General features: G+C 36.0%; 1 protein-coding gene across 1 annotated transcript; it reads right to left on the bottom strand.

Annotated features, from left to right (window-relative positions):
* Positions 1 to 5,677: 5,677 nt before the first annotated feature.
* On the bottom strand, positions 5,678 to 18,302 carry LOC121407732 (ubiquitin-conjugating enzyme E2 C-like). Its single transcript, XM_041598927.1, has 5 exons — positions 18,099 to 18,302; positions 12,753 to 12,783; positions 10,706 to 10,792; positions 9,420 to 9,624; positions 5,678 to 8,542 (listed from the first exon to the last, which is right to left on the bottom strand). The coding sequence occupies exons 1-5, from the start codon at positions 18,203 to 18,205 to the stop codon at positions 8,433 to 8,435; spliced, it is 540 nt and encodes a 179-aa protein (XP_041454861.1). The 5' UTR covers positions 18,206 to 18,302; the 3' UTR covers positions 5,678 to 8,432.
* Between the last annotated feature and the right edge of the window lie 126 nt (positions 18,303 to 18,428).

Genomic DNA, 18,428 nt, shown 5'->3' on the forward strand with positions numbered 1-18,428 from the left:
AGGGGTTCATTTTCTTTTTCATTTTCTCTCTTTTATATTATATCTTTATTGGATATTCCATTGCAATCAGGGAATTTATTTTATTTATATCAGGAAAATTGAAATTATGCTGTACAGGAACCATATTTATTTCTTGTTTCTTAAATTCAATGTCTCAACAATATTGCATCATGATTGATTTTCTGAAACACCCATCTGTAAGTACGAATCAAATAGAATAATCAAAAGTACCGGTATCTGGAGAGAAATGATGTTCATAGTGCAAAATAACCAACACCCATGCTATTGTCACATCCTTATGTTAGTTTGTGTGTTGCTTGGTATTTCTAGAACACAGACTTCAGAGGCCCTACATCCCCAAAATGTGATTAAACATGTTCACCGTGGCCTGGGCCCTGTCTTCAAAAGAGTTGTGATTGATGCGATCAATTGCAACTATGGAAAGCCTGCAATGTCAACACCTAAAATACTTGTTTGTTCAAAATATTTTCTAGAAATGATGTATATTCATACATTCACTGTTTTTCTGGACAATTCAGTATGCTTCTGTTTTCAAAGGACATTGAGTGAATTTCCCTGAAGAAAAGATTATGACATTGGTGGATTTCCATTTACTTGAGGTTGATCGGATCAATCGTGACTCTTTGTAAGATGGGGCCCTCATTTAAAAAGGTGGTTTCAATTATACCATCGAACAAAAGTCATTGGCAATGCAGACTTCTTGAATTATCACACTTTCAAGTACCGGTATGAATTATAATGTGCCTTTTACGGAAGGCGTGCATTTATTCTGTACCACGATGCAACTGGAACCTCCTTTGTGAATTTGGGCTTATGTGTGCATGGGCCTGTACTGGTTGCTTGTTTTGATTTTTAAACAACCCACAAGTTAGCACAATTTTCCATGCTTGAGTTCATTGATATTGCAATTTTTCTTGCATACTTGGAAGCAGCTAGAAACGTTGGATTGCTGCTATCTAGACTCGCTACATTGTGAGCCCGGCTTGCACCGTACGTCATTTGCTTGTAAAGGTGGTGGCATTTGCTAATGCCAGAGTTCAGGACGTAATCCGCTACACCATGACATCTCTTCACACGAAATCCAACTATTACGCAAAACGGAGATAAACCTTTTACTAGGACTTAACGTGCTCTCTTCTCACATTGCCTTCTTTCATCTGTCCCGTCGTTTAGAATGCACAGAATACTCAGCATATTGTTGAATTCAGGAGCGTAATGTTTTTGCAAGGTTCTGTACATTGAAGAAGTGTGTGTATGTGGGGATGGCCACATTATCATGTGTTATAGAGCAGTATTTTTCTCAAATTCTTGTATAGATTCATGTTTGAAAGTGATGAAATGATGAAAAAAAATTCATGCAACCACTTGTGATGCTACATTGAAGTGAAAACTATTATAAAAAAAATATGTATTGTTATATTATTATAATTATTACTATTCACTATCACTTGAAATCTGATTTCTTAGTTTCTCTAAGTCAGGGTTTTATAGCAAACCAAATGAGTTTTCTTATTTTTCTGTATGCACCCATGATGAAAATATAGTGAAATGAAAATAGTTGTATTTATTATATGACTTGATTTTTGTGTGTAGATAAAGCAGAGAGTATGAGTCGACAAATTATAGAATCATTTGATTCATTTGGAGAGAGATATATTTTATGTAACACTAAGCTCATAACTTTTCCTTAGAAATTTATTTTTTTCCCTGACCACTTACCCTTCAAATATTGTATTGCATGATATTATTATGTTTCATTTTATTTCATTACGTACTATCTACATGATTCTTGCAAATAATATAATTGTTGGCGGGATGTTCAATTCAATTTTACTTGAATAAAATGACAATTTTTCATCTTCGTGTTTGTGATTATTCCCTAATTGATGGATTTATTATTTTTTGGGTTGACACTTAACTTTTACAGATAGTTGCAAATAACTTTGGTGGTCAGATGCAAACTTATTTTGGAAATGTAATATTCCTTTCCTCAGGGATATACTACATAGGGGCTTGAGACAATTTATTGCCCCTGAAATGCTATAAAGAGCCCTGGAAAATTCTTTTTCATTGCAATGTTAAAGCTTTTCCAATGTTGCAGATTGAGGCAGTAACACCACCTATGTTTGAGACTAAATGCTCTAAACATGGACCATCATACTACCACCGGGGGGGGGGGGGGGGGGCACTCACATATATTGGTGGTACGGGGACATGCCGCTTTGAAGACCCCTTTTTCAGACCTAAATTTCAGTTCTCTAGCATCTACATTTTACAAAATTTCCGTTCATAAGCCACCCCAACCAGCTCCCAAGACCTGTTACAAAACACCTTCGTTCCCAAGCCCTGCCAAAATTGTCCACCACGAGCCGTGAAAATCTACCGTACCCGGATCGGAGAGCAAGCTACACGCACGGCTCCATCAAGCCAAAAGTCCTCAGCTACAATACAGAGCCAGCTATAGAGCGTGCGCGATCGCAGTCGTTACGATACAATGTGCCGTTCCCTGACCTCATTTTCCCCCGCCCTGTTTGATTTGATTTAGTTCTGTAGACCTGTTCTTCACACGGCCAGGTACATTTTTAGTTCCCAAGACCTGTATTTCACCCTTGTAGTCAGTTCCTTAGACCCCAATTTCAGTGTTTCGTGAGGCACACCCCCATAAAAAAAAATTTGAGTGCCCCCCTCCCCCCCGGGACTACCACAGTGGACTACAGAACCTGAATGAGTCCTATCCAAACTAGTAATGGATATGTGTCTGTAGTTTGACGCGCCATCACTTGACGGACATTACATCAACAGAAAACAAAACAAACCTCATTGAGACTGAATCATACCAATTACCAAGATTGATTTGTACATGGCTAGAATTATTTTTCCTCCATTAATTTGCAGATTTTCTATAATTTGATATATATATATATTGCTGTTTATGAGCTTAGTGTTACATGAATTTGGTTCGTCAGTACCTCGTTCTCATGAAATTTGACATTGAAATGTGTGGTTATCTTATTTTATTACTTTTTAATTTACGTGCATGTTCATGTACAGGAGTTGTTCAAGGGGAGAAAAAAAACTTACGAAAAATTGAAATTGGAGTAAAGATGAAAAAAAAATAATAAAAGTGACAAATGTTTATGACTTGAATATTATGTGTCATGCGTCATACTTTCCTTGAGCTTGTGTAATATAATAATAATAATAGTATGCAATTTCTTATATAGCGCTTAATACAAATGTTTCTAAGCGCTGCATACTATTACCCCGGCTTTAGCACGGCTACCCTGATCGGGCACATCAAGCATTCAAGGAATTCCTACCGGGTACCCATTTACTACACCTGGGTCGAGAGTGGCAAATGTAGATAAACGCCTTGCCAAAGGACGCTACTGCTGTGATAGGATTTGAACCCCGGACCTTGTGGTTTACAGTCCGGAGACTTATCCACTGAGCCACAACACCTCTACAACACTTCTATGTAATATGCCAATTTGCATAATGTGATTCAATTATCATTACATTATGATTCATCAGGGTCCAGTTTCATGAAAGCTTACAGATATTGTAAAAAAGGGCACTTATTCTTTCACAAGGTTTAAGTTGTTTGTTTTTGCTCTTTCCAAATTATAGGACAGTGAAGTATATTGAATGCTAAATTATGCTGCCTTTTGGGTATTGATGGAGAGATGGTTAAAAGAAATAGAAGAGAAATGGAAGATAAGAAGTGGGCAAGCAGAAAGGCAAGAAAAGTAGAAGAGGAATAGTGGGGACATGAATAAAGAGAGACAATGAAGAAGGAAAGATAGAAAGAGTATAGGATAGTGATTAAAGGGGAAGTTCACCCTGACAAAAACTTAGATTGTAAAAATAGTAGAAAAAAATACAAAATGTTGCCGGTTTGAGACCAAAGAATGAAAAAGTTCTTAATTTTAATCATTTGATTTGTAATTTTATATGCAAGCAGCTTTCCTACATATGACCATATTTAAGCATTTTATATTACACAACGTATGGGGTAGAGCTCTGCTGGTTTGTGATCCAAAACAAAAACGTTCTAATACTTAATCTGTAATGGATTTTCCTCAAACCTTGAATATTTTTGATTATTTTTTCTGCCATTTTTCAACAAAATTTTCTTCAGGGTGGACGTCCCCTTTAAAGGAAAGTGTCAAGATGGAGAGAAACAGTGATACATGTAGAGATACACATATGTTGGTATTCTTATAGCAATGATTTAAAAGTTAACATTCATTAACAAACTGCCACACTTCCATTGATGAGTGGATACCATGCGCGACCATGGGGTCTCGAAAAGCACCCTAAACACATATTTTCTGTATTCTGAAAATGCACCCCTTAACAAGTATTGGAAACAAAACGATACTCTTGGCAAGTATTCCCTGAATTGAACCCCTAAACAAGTACAGCGATATTTTAATTATGTAACAGATGTCGGTCGTCGATTTTACCCTTTACCTACATCATTGGGTTTAGTACGGCCACACCTCGCTCAAACCGTACTCTAAACACGTAGTGTTTGACCGTTGGGGCAAAAAATACATCCTTTATAAAACATTTTAGTCTTAATTTTTTATACCCTTGCAAATTTGACCCTAAACACATAGCTTTCTTAGTGAAAATACCCTTTTTCATTATTTTAGTGTTTTTGACACCTTTATTACAAGAAAGTTGAAAAAGACATCCATTTTACATGTTTTTTTGGTCGCGCATGGTATCCACTCGTCAATGTAAGTGCCCCCCCCCCCCGGATTTCAGGTCAAAATAATTGTCATTAGTTGACTTGGTACACAAAATGTTGCTAATCCTTGCCACACCATCTGAACGAGATTACAAGAATTTAAATAGAAGTACACACTATAACTTTGTACAGTTAAAATTTTTCATAAACTTGATCATCTGGAACTATTCATTGGATAAGTCTTCATATATACGTCGGCCCTCTCGAAATCAAATAATCGCTCAAGTCAAAGTTATTTTGATGTGGTCCATTTCATAAAGCTGTTCGGAAGTTAAAAACGACTTTACGAGCGACTGGTGATCCTTTCTCGTGGTAAATGATCAGTGATTATTTAGCACGAAAGGACCACCAGTCATACAAACAGCTTTAATATAAAACACACACCTGGGAGCCCCATTTCATAACAAATTCGCAATAAGTTTAATAAGCTACTGAAATCATTCAGTTTGACTGGCTGATGGTATTTAAACTTGTTTTAGGAACTGTGTATTTGTAATTATAACAAGCATTTAAGAAACAGGATCCAGATTATAGAAGAATGCGTTATTTGCCTCTTCTTAGTCAAAATTCACCCAATTCAAACAAGATTTCTGAGCCCCAAAGAGATTCGACTTCTGCAGATTCACCTGCATAAAAATGAAAATGATTTTTTTTTATTATTGTGCAATACTGAGTACAATGGATGAATTTGCATAATTATCTGAACTGAATGCAGCTGGAGTGTTTCACGAAGCAATTTTATCAGTGCTTTTAACAAGCAGATTTGCAGTTGGCCAATCAGATACAAGGATTTGGTAGAAAACACCAATCACAACATGAGATGCTACAACCAAGGAGCTTCTCCTTCCTACTACAATCTACAAGAAACATGCAGAAGGAAATAAACAAGATTCTAAATTTCAATTTTAACATATTTATTTTACTCATACATAGAAAAACATTATAAAATGACACTCACACACATATTCAGTTGTTTACCATAGACATGTGAAATATAATTTCCCATGGCATACAACCAACTTTAAGATGAATGATCAAATTATCGGCAGCATTGCAAGAGTGTAATAAATCAAGTGTTGTACATGAGTGAGAAAAGAGTTCAACACCATATAATGTATAACTGTGTGGAAATTGTACGTGACTGTAAGATTCACATAAAATAGAAATTGAAACAAGATTACACCATAGTTGGTTAAAAAATATGATTTAAAAAAATATCCAAATTTTTTCAAATACAGTGCTCTCATTAAATTGGGGTAAAACATATTTTTGTATACGTGAAAATGATCTCTTCCATGTTTTAAACTTAGCCTCCGAGTCTAAGATTGAAAATGATTTAGCATTTTGTTAGGATCTCGAGAAAATATCACAAATAAATTGAAGCCATGTGAAACTAAATTACAACACATGTGTATCAATCATACATCGGGACCAGTTTCATAAAAGTTGTGACAATCAACTGCAATGAAAAGGTGAACACAGTGCTAAATGTTTTTATGTTCTTGCAGAAAGAGTTGCATTACAAGACAACTTACAAGTCATAAATGTGTGTTTATGATTAATTTCTCATCAAATTGCGTTTGATTACTGGAGTATCATTTGATACCATGGACCATTGTCAACACATAATCGTCCATTCCTCCAGTATACTTCTGATCAGGGGGTGTAACATTTGTCCATAGACAACTGTCGGCGATGACTAAATTAGATGTTGTTGATTGGCTGATAATCACTGGCCTCTGATTGTTTCTATGGCAACAGTCAGAGAATTTTTTTAATGCTGACAACTTTTATGAAATGGTCCTCAAATTTTTCAAGCCCAACTGGAATGGACACTGGATACAAAAAAATAATGCAGGCACATATAGACCTCTGGCATGGCATTAAAGCTGAAACACAAATCTCACAACTTATATGTGATTCAACTATACGTTCATGTCATTAAAAAAATATGAATGATATCCTAAATCAACTACCTTCACCCCCCCCCCCCCCCCATTCCCGAAAAAGAAACCAGGCATTACAAGCATTTTTCATTGAATTATTGGTTAAAGCAAAATAAAATCACTTCATTCTTAAATGCATGATTTCACTTTTCAAGTCTTCATGATTATTCAACATTGAAAAGAAAATACATTCTGTGTTGAGTTGAATGCATTCCACTGACAATGATAATGAAAAAAACTACAAAATACATATGATCTTAGAGGCAAAGGTTAACATTGATTTGACTTGTAAGAAATCAGAGCTGCAAGGTCCCAGTTTTCAAGTTAAAGTGATATGTTATAAAAATGAATCCCAGAAGAATAAGAAATCATAGAAATGTTAGATTTAGTAAATGATGATTTCTCAGTCAGGTATCTTGAAAGTGGCAGCAGCTCCCTGAGTGATTTCCTAATTCGCGAAGTGAATTAGGCCTGGCGAGCGCAGCCAGGGCCTCTTGACATCTATTGGTAAAAACAATAAAAAACAAAAGTCTGTGAAATTCGACTCAGATGTCAAGAGGCCCTGGCTCGCTGCGCTCTGCTTTGCTATATCCTTTGCTTCACTTGGGAAGCAGCCGCCAGGGCCTCGACAAGAGGCTAGAAAGTGTATACACATATTTGATTTTTTTTTTCATCCTAGGTGTTTTTTTTATAATCCATATGAACAATATTAACTTTAAAAAAGACCTTTGTAAAGTTATCCTATATGCCTTTAAGTGAGATGATGGCACAAAAGGTATAATTGCATTTTGAGCACTTTGACATGGTTGAAAATTAACTTGAAATAGAAACAATGGCAAAATCAAGTTTAGTCATGTGTAAAGAAGTTAGATCAATGCCTTGCTTCTTTCAAATTTGTACATTTTGATGAAAACAGAAAAGTACTGTCATGGAGTAGTTTATTGAAGCCTAGAAGTAGAACAAATTCATAAAAATATATGTATTCTATATGACATTCTAGGGCAGAAAACTTCCAGTCCTCCATGACACACTGAAATGATATAAAGAGTTCCAATGTTTATTTGCTAGCCATGAGGCAAGAGAATACTTGGATCAATGATGTTTCATGACTTTCCAGAAAATTGATCAGTATGAACCCTGTTAAGTATTCCACCTATTTGGGAAAATGATTCCAAGTTCCAAGCCTGTTCTTTGACACTATTCACAAATCCAGAACAGTCAAGATTCCTTGTCATTAACATGAAAAATATTACTGTTTAGAATGTTGATTTTCAGATATACATATCTCAGTGAAATGGTAAGTTCCTTAAAAATATGTCTATTTCAGTGTTTTCCGAATCAATAATTGATACACAAAGCCACATGAAATATGTACACATTCTATTTCTGAAGCTTTTGAAAATAGGCCTACACTAGTTATAAACAAAGGTTCAAAATTCTCACAGAAATTGCAGCAATCAGTCATGACAAATGCAATAAAATATCCATCTCTCACTTCTAAGTAAAAGAGGATATTTTCTCTCATTTGTTAATTGTTACTCATGTTTTTGTACACCATTGGCCTGTTTTTTTTTTTAACAAATTCAGTGGAAGATGATTTCTTTCATTTTATTTACATTATGTACATTTCTACAGTTGGCCATTACCGGTTATAGTCTGTAATAAATATAATCTGTCACATAAAGAAATCACAATGTCCCACACATTCATTTTGATGTCGCTTTATGATATTTCTCTAGTACTGTCTTCTTGTATGCAGCTTGGTTAGACCACAATTCCGCAGCTTGAACATTGAGAGGGCTGTCATTATTTGGTTCTACAAGGGGAGGAACAAAAGGAAAAAAATTGATAAATACTTAGAATAGTTATAAACTTTACTTGTCTGAGATAATAATAATAATAATGAAACATTTTTGTATAGCACAAAATACATAAGCAAAGTTGCATGTCTCTAAGTGCTCTCCACTCCTTTTCACAAAAGGAGTGGAGATGGAGGGAGAGCAGTGGGTTCTTACATTGTTTACAAAAGGGTGAATAAATGTGTTTTCAAGCTATTTCTAAACTTTTTGTATGGTTGTATTATATTTCTAAGATATTCTGGCAGATTATTCCATAAAATAGCAGCTGCATGTAAAAAAGATCTTTCCCCATATGACTTTGTCACAGTATGTAGGACCTGTACTAATGACTTTACTTGAACGTAGCATTCTGTCAGGTTTATATGGTGTTTACAATTCAATGAGATACAATGGAGTATATTGATGGAAACATTGGTAGGCAAATAGAAGTACTTTGTAGTGTATGCGGGATTGGATAGGTATACAAAAGCAGTACACGTTAAGAAAAATTGCAATATTATCTGTTCAAATTGAACAAGTGATGTTAGAAATAGGGCGTGGGTAATGTGAATTTACATAAGAAAATTTTGTGTGTTTCATTAAAAAAATATGTCTCAATTTTATTTCTACATTAAAAAAAATACAATTTCTGTCAAAGATTTTATCTTGAAATAATCATTGAAAAATACTAACTACTAGTGTTTTGGTATACATGTATGTAGTAACATATTACAATTATAATAATAATAATCATAACACACAAACACAATAACAACCTATTTGTTTTTCAATTACTAGAATTGAAAAGAAATAAGGTAGTAGACTCTTGAATATGTTTGTGATTCCAGTACTCACCTGCTAATAAGACTTGCAATGACATTAGAAGTGTTCTGACTTCATACAATGCTGACCACTTTTCTTTTAGGATGTCTAAACATATATTGCCATCTTGGTCGACATTTGGATGAAATATTGGGGTAACAAACTTGACTGTTGGAGCAACATACGGGTAACGTGAAGGGAACTCTAGAGAAAGCTTGAACTTTAGAGATTCGTAAACCTGGTCATAGAAAAAAACAAAGAGAGGAGGTTTATGTAATAGGTGAAAAATCAAACTGATTATTTGTATTCGTCTTTCTGTGTAAACTGAATTGTACACATAAGAGCAAAGTCAACCAAACTATGAATAAATCAATTCAGTAGGGTATACTTTTAAAAGATATATGTTTTTGTATTGTATCTATGAATCATGACAAAGTATGGATACAACACAATTTCACCCTTGTACCTTATATAAATGCCTACAAGGAAAGTTGTTGATACTGAATAGGAGGGTGCGGTAATAAACTTCCAAAATGAAAAGCTCCCAAAGAACCACTGGAAATGATGGTTGTGCACAGCAGAGTCTAGAAAGAATATCCAACCCCCCCCCTCCTGAATAAATGTTTTACAATGAACAAAGAGGAAGTATGTGAAAGAGGCTTACACCCATAACTTCCTGCCTTTTCATCTCATGGTTGAACCAATCAAATAGGCTCTTACAAATCATTAAGTCAGCAAATAGCCAAGGATAAGTTCAGTTCCTTCAAATTTGACTGAGGGGTCAGACTTCTGCATATATGTATATATACAATGAAGTTGCTCTTACAAGTGATTTTACATACAAACTGCAATGACAAGATGGTTTCTTGATCCACTAAGGATTACATGCACCTAGATCTTATTCTGTTCAAATTATTTTTTGCTTTAATTCAAACAAGATTAGAAATACTGTGCTGCATCATGGACCACAGATTCCTTATACTCATATATTGTTTTTTTTTTGTTCATATACACCCCTATAGGTTGTTAATAAAGTCAACACCACTTAACTTAAATAAATTCAAAGTATGCCAAAAACACTAAAGTTAAGTCTATCACATGCTTATCCTTCATCAAACTCTTTCCCGTTTTGTAACGACATTCTTACCAAAGGTCATTGTTCTCAGTACCATTCCTATGCAGTATGCAGGCAAATTTATGTATGAACAATCTTTCTAACAATGCATTTTTTTAATTTCACATTTTACATTTCCTAAAGAAAGCTGATGAAGTAAAGGTTGTGATGGGTTTGTCCATGCTTCCTCTTTGATTGACCTTACCGATCCAACAGGTCCATCTAGAGTTCCAATCCATCTGAATATGTTATCACCATCTGGAAACGCTGTAATTCCTTTCCCCATACATGACTTTTGACCAAAAAAAAAAAGAGAACACAAAATGATGAATCATCTTCACATAAGAGACTTAATCTACAAAATGCCTTCACTAGTTATCAGTATACACAAGAATGAATTTCAAAATAACTTACGGCAACTTTACCACATGAAAAGGAAAATTATCCTAGGAATACACTGTAAGTTACATGTAGTAAGCAATAAAACTGAATAAAAATAAAATAAGTTGAGTCATGAGAGCTTAGGAAACTAATTTATTGCCAAAATGTAGCAAAATTTGGAAGAAGTTGACAGTCTTCTGTAAGGTCTTGAAGATGATACAGGCATCAGCTGAAATTAATTTCTTTGGTGTATTTTTTTTTAATGTTTGGGTTTCTCCTTCTACACCTATGGAGGAGGTGAGGGAAGCAAGACATAAAGTACCAGTGAGTGGAACAATCAAAACAAGAGACCAAAGCTATCAATCTTGTTGATGATATTCTGATAGTGTCTTGGTGATATCCCCATCAGGTAGAGAAAAAGAAATACATGCAAGTAGAGTGTACACCAGCCAAAGAAATATTTTCTGGGGACTGGTGCTACTTTTCACAATTTATTGCCTACATGTAAATCTGCAAAATTGGACAAGCTTTAGAGGTAAAAGATGGTAGTTGCAGCAAACAACTATTTTTAAGAAAGTTTGTTTTTTTTAAATCAAGCATAATTGTCAAAATATTATATGATACAGATCTGTGGCCTGTTGCATAAAACATTTTACCTGAGAAAACTCTGGTAAAAACTGAAAACTAAGGTTAGTCTGATTTCTGCCATTGACTTTAACACAGGGTAAAAACTCCGGTAAAAACAACCTGAGTTTTCTCAGGTGAAAGGTTTTTATGCAACGGGCCCCTGGTAGATGTAAACTTAATCTTTGTAAAATCTTGGCTCAAAATCGATAATTCTGATGATCATTTACACAGAAAAGCATCATGTGGGACAGTGACATAGTGTATTAATATTGCTTCGAAAAATACCAGAGACGGAATTCCGTGCTTATTTTGCTCATTTCTCAGCAATTACTTTTTTCCTTCCATAGCTATTTGGCACATATTTTTTATTCATACAAACAAACACTTTGGTGGTAATTGCTCTTTTTAGCATTTCGGGGGCAAAATTAGCCCAAGCCCAGTGTATTTTTTTTCTATTTCCCAGGTGTACACTGACAATTTTAATAACAGTTTGGAGAGGGAGGACATAATTTATAAATAGATTCATAATTTGTTGGGGTTTAAGAAGAGAGCTCTAATTACAAACCAAATTATTTACTACCTCAAGGACAAGTCCACCCCAACAAACAGTTGATTTGAATAAAAATAGAAAAACCAACAATACTGAAAATTTCATCAAAACTTTAAGTTTCGCTTAATTTCACAAAATAGTTCTATGCACATCCCGGTTGGTATGCAAACGAGGGAACTGATGACATCACTCACTCTCTATTTCTTTTGTACCTTATTGTAGGAAATATGAAATATTCTAATTTTCTTTCCACTGTCCTGTGAAACAATGTTTTATTTCTGCCTGAATATGTGGAATTACCAGTGTTTAACATTTTATGGTTCAGTCAAGTTTGTCCTTATTGTCAAATCTGTAAAAATTGAAATAATTTATAATTCAAACAATAAAAAACAAAAGAAATAGTGAGTGAGGGACATCATCTATTCTCTCATTTGCATATAACCAAATTGTGCATATTATTTTGTGAAAAATAAGTGAAACTTTAAAAGGTCATAACTTTTTTATTTCACAAACGATTTTGATGAAATTTTCAGTATCATGCTTGTTGGATTTTTCTCTTTTTATTCAAATCAACTTTTTGTTGGGGTGGACTTGTCCTTTAAGAAGTACATAAAATATCATAAACATGAAAAACATCTCATGAAATGGGGATAATCTTCTAGCTGTAACCAAAATATTTTAGAGCACTACTCACCAACATCAGGGTCTTCAATTCTTTTTGCAATCTATAATGAAATGATAAAAATAAATAACACTAAAAAGAGATTCATGAATAAAAATATTAATTACAAAGTCAACTTGACCTCTGCAAATATATGATTTGAATCTGTGTGGACAATTTGCACAAGCAAAGTAGATTGAACGTTATCTATTGAAAATTAAGACAAATATAATTCTCTAGAACAAGTCTACCGGTAAGTCAAAATGTCCAGGGGTGATTATTTGGTATTCTGAAAATTGTCTTAAATATTCTTGTATTGTAACTTTTGATCTTGTAACTCAGCAAGATAACAAATTGTCTCAAATCGTATTCTGAAAATTGTCTTATCTCTGTATGACTGTAACATTCCCTATTTTATCTCTGATCGACATGCCCAATATTTTATCATCAACCAATCCAATCAATAAGCTTTTTTAAAGCTGGCAGCTTGCTGCCTAAACCATGAAAGACTAGTTTCACTCATGGTTTCAAATCGTCTCGTGTGTGAAGGATTCATATGCACCTGGCGCACGCGAATCTTTCACACCCTTTTTACTAAAATAACTATGACTTTACAACATAGCTAATAATTCTACTTTTTCTATAACACTTACCGAACCATATGGATCGTTTGTTGAATTCTCTTTGCTGTTTTTTTAAATAAAATAAGAGCATTTTTCGTGATCTTCACGTAGATAACTTCTGCTCAGCGTGGATATCAATTTTTGCCTAAAGAGGGCGCGCGATATTATTCACAAAAGCCGGTAGGCACTTAAGAACCAAGTTTGAAAGGATACTCATAAAATTATGTCACTCTCGCCGATGAATATTCATTAGATCGTGGTCGTGCGTGTTCAATACACACTGAGTGCATGCATGCAGAGAGCTAGTTTGTATTGTACACGCACGACCATGATCTAATGAATATTCATCGCGACCGTGACGTAATTTTACGAGTGTCCTTTCAAACTTGGTTCTTAAGTGCCTACCGTACCTTTGTTTACGGTCTTGCAAGCTAGCTGCATGCTAGGCGATCAGCATTATTTTCTTGCTCGTTCAATCCACTTTCATCATCATCTTGTCAAAAGATGGCGTACTTTACCAATAAGTATATACCATAAGGGCACTAGTATTCAACCCGGCATAATTCAAAGATTTTGACATATTTCCAAAAATATTTAGAAATATGGAAACTATCTTAATTTCATACCTTTGTTATTTCCAGGGTAATCTGTTGTCGGTATTTTCTTTATCAATCTGTCGACTGTATGCGCGCAGGATCGAATTATGCGCCGATGGCCTTTTGCACTGAATTGCACTAGTATTCAACCTAGTGAGGATAGATAGCAAATCTCAAAAGGGTTTATATTGCTAAATTAGATTTAGATCTATGTAAGTATCTGGCTTTGATTAATTCCCTGTTTGGTCTCATCTCAAATGGTCTAGTCCATAGTCGGATGGGACAAGGGCAGATTGAGAGACAGGACCATCTTTCATCGCTAGGTTGAATACTAGTGCAGACGGGTTGAATACTAGTGCAAAAAACCGTCGCCGTATAATTCGATCGCCCGCACACACAGTCGACTGGTTGAAGAAAAAAATACAGAAAAATAACCAGCATTTGCTCTTAGAAATAAGACGGGTCTGAAATTCAGGTAAATTCTATGTTTCTATATATTTGAGGAAACTCTCCAAACGGGTTGAATACTAGTACTAGTGCCCTTACGGTACCGGTACATGAGATGCAACCTGTTGATTTTTGGTACAATTTCCTATTATGCGCTGACGACTTGAATTGAGAATGTTCGATACGAAAAATTGCTTTTTGCTTGTTGTTTGCGTACTTTCCACCGCAGTATTAAGGACGGATCGAACGGAGTATCCAGGTTGAGACTTGGAGGTAAGCAATAAAAACACTTTTATAAAAAATTTCCAATTCATTTTTAAAACAAATTAGGACCTAGATCATTAAAATAATACGATAGTGGAGAAATACTGAAACGTTTGGCGTTTTTCATTCCCTCACATTCGTGTGATGAATGAAAACGTCCACTATGAAACCACATGCGTTGTGCGAGGTTAGTATTACTAACCTCGCATGTTGTGTGAGTGGACTAGTTTATGCCAACTGACCAATGCCATAAAACATCTCTTTTGAAAAATGGAACAATTTGAATTTGATCCTAGATTTTGTAGAAATAATTTATTTCGTGCAATCGCATGGTCATAGGACTGTTTTATGTGGACTCCAGGGGCCCGTTTCTCAACACAGTCATAAGTATAACTTCTTGACTAAATCGGAGATAGTGAGCTACTTGTCCGCTAACCGTTTCACGAAGCCCTCTTTACCAAGATCGGGTACAACAACCTCACTAAATATTTATGACACCTCCGAACCTGTCACAACTTCTTTCTTAATGACGTAGTGGCATCACGTGGGTAGACTATGACATGCAAAAGTGCCTAGAAATTTTGCAATTATAATCTTACGTAATCAATCATAGACATGATAGAGGTTGAAATTACATCACAAAAACAAGTTGGTTAATGCATGCAATGATAATTGTCATACAATGAAACTATGAAAACTGTTGGTAATACTCCACAAAACCATTCACTTTGAAATAGTAAAATAATTTATTTGATAAAGATTCTACCACGTCAGGCCATCCATAAATGGTCTCGTATTTGTCGTTTTCAGACCCCTACTAACATTTTGATAAATTCTATCTCTAATCTATGCATAGAATTTGTCAAATAGTAAGTTTCAGTATCTAAGATTTAAAAGAAAATTGTTAAACTATATTCTGATGATCTTTGGAATCGTAAAATACCGTATAATTATCATCATTTTACAACGAAAACCATTATGGTTTTACTTTCGTAAACTATTAAAATTTGATATCCCGGGGGTACCCATCTCAACGTCCACATGTGATTTTTTAGTCACGAGATCAATTATTCATAATTCCATTTTCTCAGCAATTGAATGCTCAAGTCTTCATGGTCTAAGTATGTACGGTGCATAATATACCTGTGCTTTTATTCTTAAAAGATGACATTCCCAATTCATCACAATATTTGCAATTTTGTTATAATTTTTCTTTTTGAAAATTATGCTATTTTGTGACTAATACCTTGGTCACATATGCTCTACGGCGGCCGTACGGCGGCCGTAGATACATGAATTCGAGAGATTTCTGCGGCGGCCGCAGAAAATCTGCGGTGGCCGCAGGGTCGACGTACGGCGGATTCCTACTTTTTACAGGCCGTAGGGGTGGCCGTAGAATTTTAACTCGGAGTTATAACATTTTTTCTTTTCTACGCTCGCCGTAGAAATTAGACTAGCCGTAGGCATGGCGTAGAACGGTCTACGGCGGCCGTACGTTGAGCGTACGGTGGCCGTGCGGCTGCCCTCGTGTTTTTCTTCCCTCCTTTCCCCTTCTCCTATTGTGTTATCTTCTCGGAAGCTACCAGGCGCGTATTCAGAATTTTGCACCTCGGGGGCCCGCCCTATAATTTTGGCCCATATGCATGTGTACTTTTCGGAAAAAAATGGTGACCCCTCCTCGTCAGGCAAACAGGTGCCTTAAATGCATGTTGAATTATCTTATTTCATAATCACATGAAAAGGACAACTGCAGACAACTTTTTTATTATGACTTAATAAAAAGCAAACTATCCATGAATATGATATACTGTAATACCACTTAAAAAAAACAAATGTGACCAGGTAGCACAGATATTGCCATTTCACTAGCGGCTAACTTGGGTAAAATATGATGTTATTATCATTATCATTATTATTATTACTATCATGGGGAGTTAAATGCTGATTTTTGTTGTTGTTTCCTAGGGTGTAGTTCTTACTTAAGACTAACGTGTTTATTAACATCTTAACTTTATTCATACAAACAAGTTAACATGGTTATAGGGAGATTTATTTCATAAGTCCAAATAAATAATGCGAACGCGATTTTTGATAGCTTGTGTATAGACCTGAAAATAGAATATTCTGAGAAGTTTTGTAAGCATGAGCAGGATGGGTATCTATCTGTCATGGCGAGTTGATGATTGTCTATATTCCAAAATGACCCAAAGTTTGGAAATTCTAAGCATTATTGGTAATCGAGATCAGGATGGGCACTTAAAAATTATTCGATTATATTCCGTTCCAAAACTAGACATTCTACGCAATTGAGGTAATCATTAGGTAATCATTAACAGGATCGAGCGCGAAGCGCGAATCACCACAAAGGTCGAATTGCCCCCCCCCCTTCCTAGGTCGAACATTACTGATCGTATAATATTCAGATCAGTATCAAACATTAATTTGGCGACCCCCCTTCCTAAGTCGAACATCAATTTGGCGCCCCAGCACTTTTATTACTCCTCCCCCTTTCCCCTTTTCTCTTCTCTCCTTTTCCCTTCTTGTTTCCTTCTCTCTTTCTTTTCTCCCTTTTCTCTTTCTCTTATTTCCCCCTCCTTTTTTATCTCCCTTTTCTTTCCCTTTCTTTCCTCCCTCTTTATGGCGCCCCCTTTTCGCCTACCCGAGGCCCGGGCCCCGAACCCCACCTCCCTCCCGCCCAGAATACGCGCATGGGCATGGTGCGACACTTTGAAAACTTTCTGAAATGAAATGTCTAATGTAAAATATCATGATGGTATTTCTCACTGTATAGTCCCCCTGCGGCCGCCGTGAGGGCGCCTTGCGGCCACCTTGCGCCTGCCGTAGTATTTGTGAAAAACCTACGGCCAGCGCAGGGTCGCCCTAGGGCGACCGTACGTCATGATTTCAAGGACATACGTCAGCCGCAGATTTCTTTTCTCCATAAATTAAAAAATACGCCGTGCGGCGACCGTAACATATGTGACCGCTAGAGTAAGTGGCCGTGGAAATTCTGAGGCGACCGTAGAATTGCTACTCGCCGTAGAAATTTTAGAATCTACGGCGGCCGTAGCAAATGTGACCATGGTATTAGGCTACGTCCTTGTCTGCTCCTTTTACCGATAATATTCGATATCAAGGTATTTTAGTTAGGAAGCCTTTCGAGAAACGGGTTTAGTAAGATTGGAAGTGGAACTAACTTCGTGGTTGGTGGATAAAGATATGACTAACTTGTCCAGGTGTTGAGAAACGGGCCCCTGGATAGAATGAGGAATCTCCAAAGAAGAGGAAGAATCAGCTCATAGACTAGAGAGAGTTACATGCGTCGTGCCTTGATTTTCCCGTGCACGGCGGCGGGTACGCGTACGGTAATGAACCCTTGGCTTGAGTGCACCAGTCCAAACCCCACCGCCATGCCAGCCCCAGTCCAGCGCCAAGGCTTCTTCACTTACCGTAGACTGACGGAATGCCCATCTTTTTTGCTAGGTGAATTACAAGATTTGTCTTTTCTCCTTTGTGCAGCAATAGCTAAAGCAGGGTCTAAATTCTGGGACGCCATTTGAGATGATTTTATTTCACTGTTCCGTGTCTGGAAATGTCTGACTGAACCAGGCTGGAGTTGACTGCTGATACTTGTCGTGGCTTTGTGTGTGCGATCGCGATAATGCGGAAGTTGATTATGCACAATTGTTATTTAAAAATGGCTGCAATCGTGTTTTGTCCAATAACAAGTTAGCTTTACGAGGAGTCAGGTACAATTGGCCAATCATACTTCTTCTTTT

This window comes from Lytechinus variegatus, chromosome 2 (assembly GCF_018143015.1).
Source record: "Lytechinus variegatus isolate NC3 chromosome 2, Lvar_3.0, whole genome shotgun sequence".
Lineage (NCBI taxonomy): Eukaryota > Metazoa > Echinodermata > Echinoidea > Temnopleuroida > Toxopneustidae > Lytechinus > Lytechinus variegatus.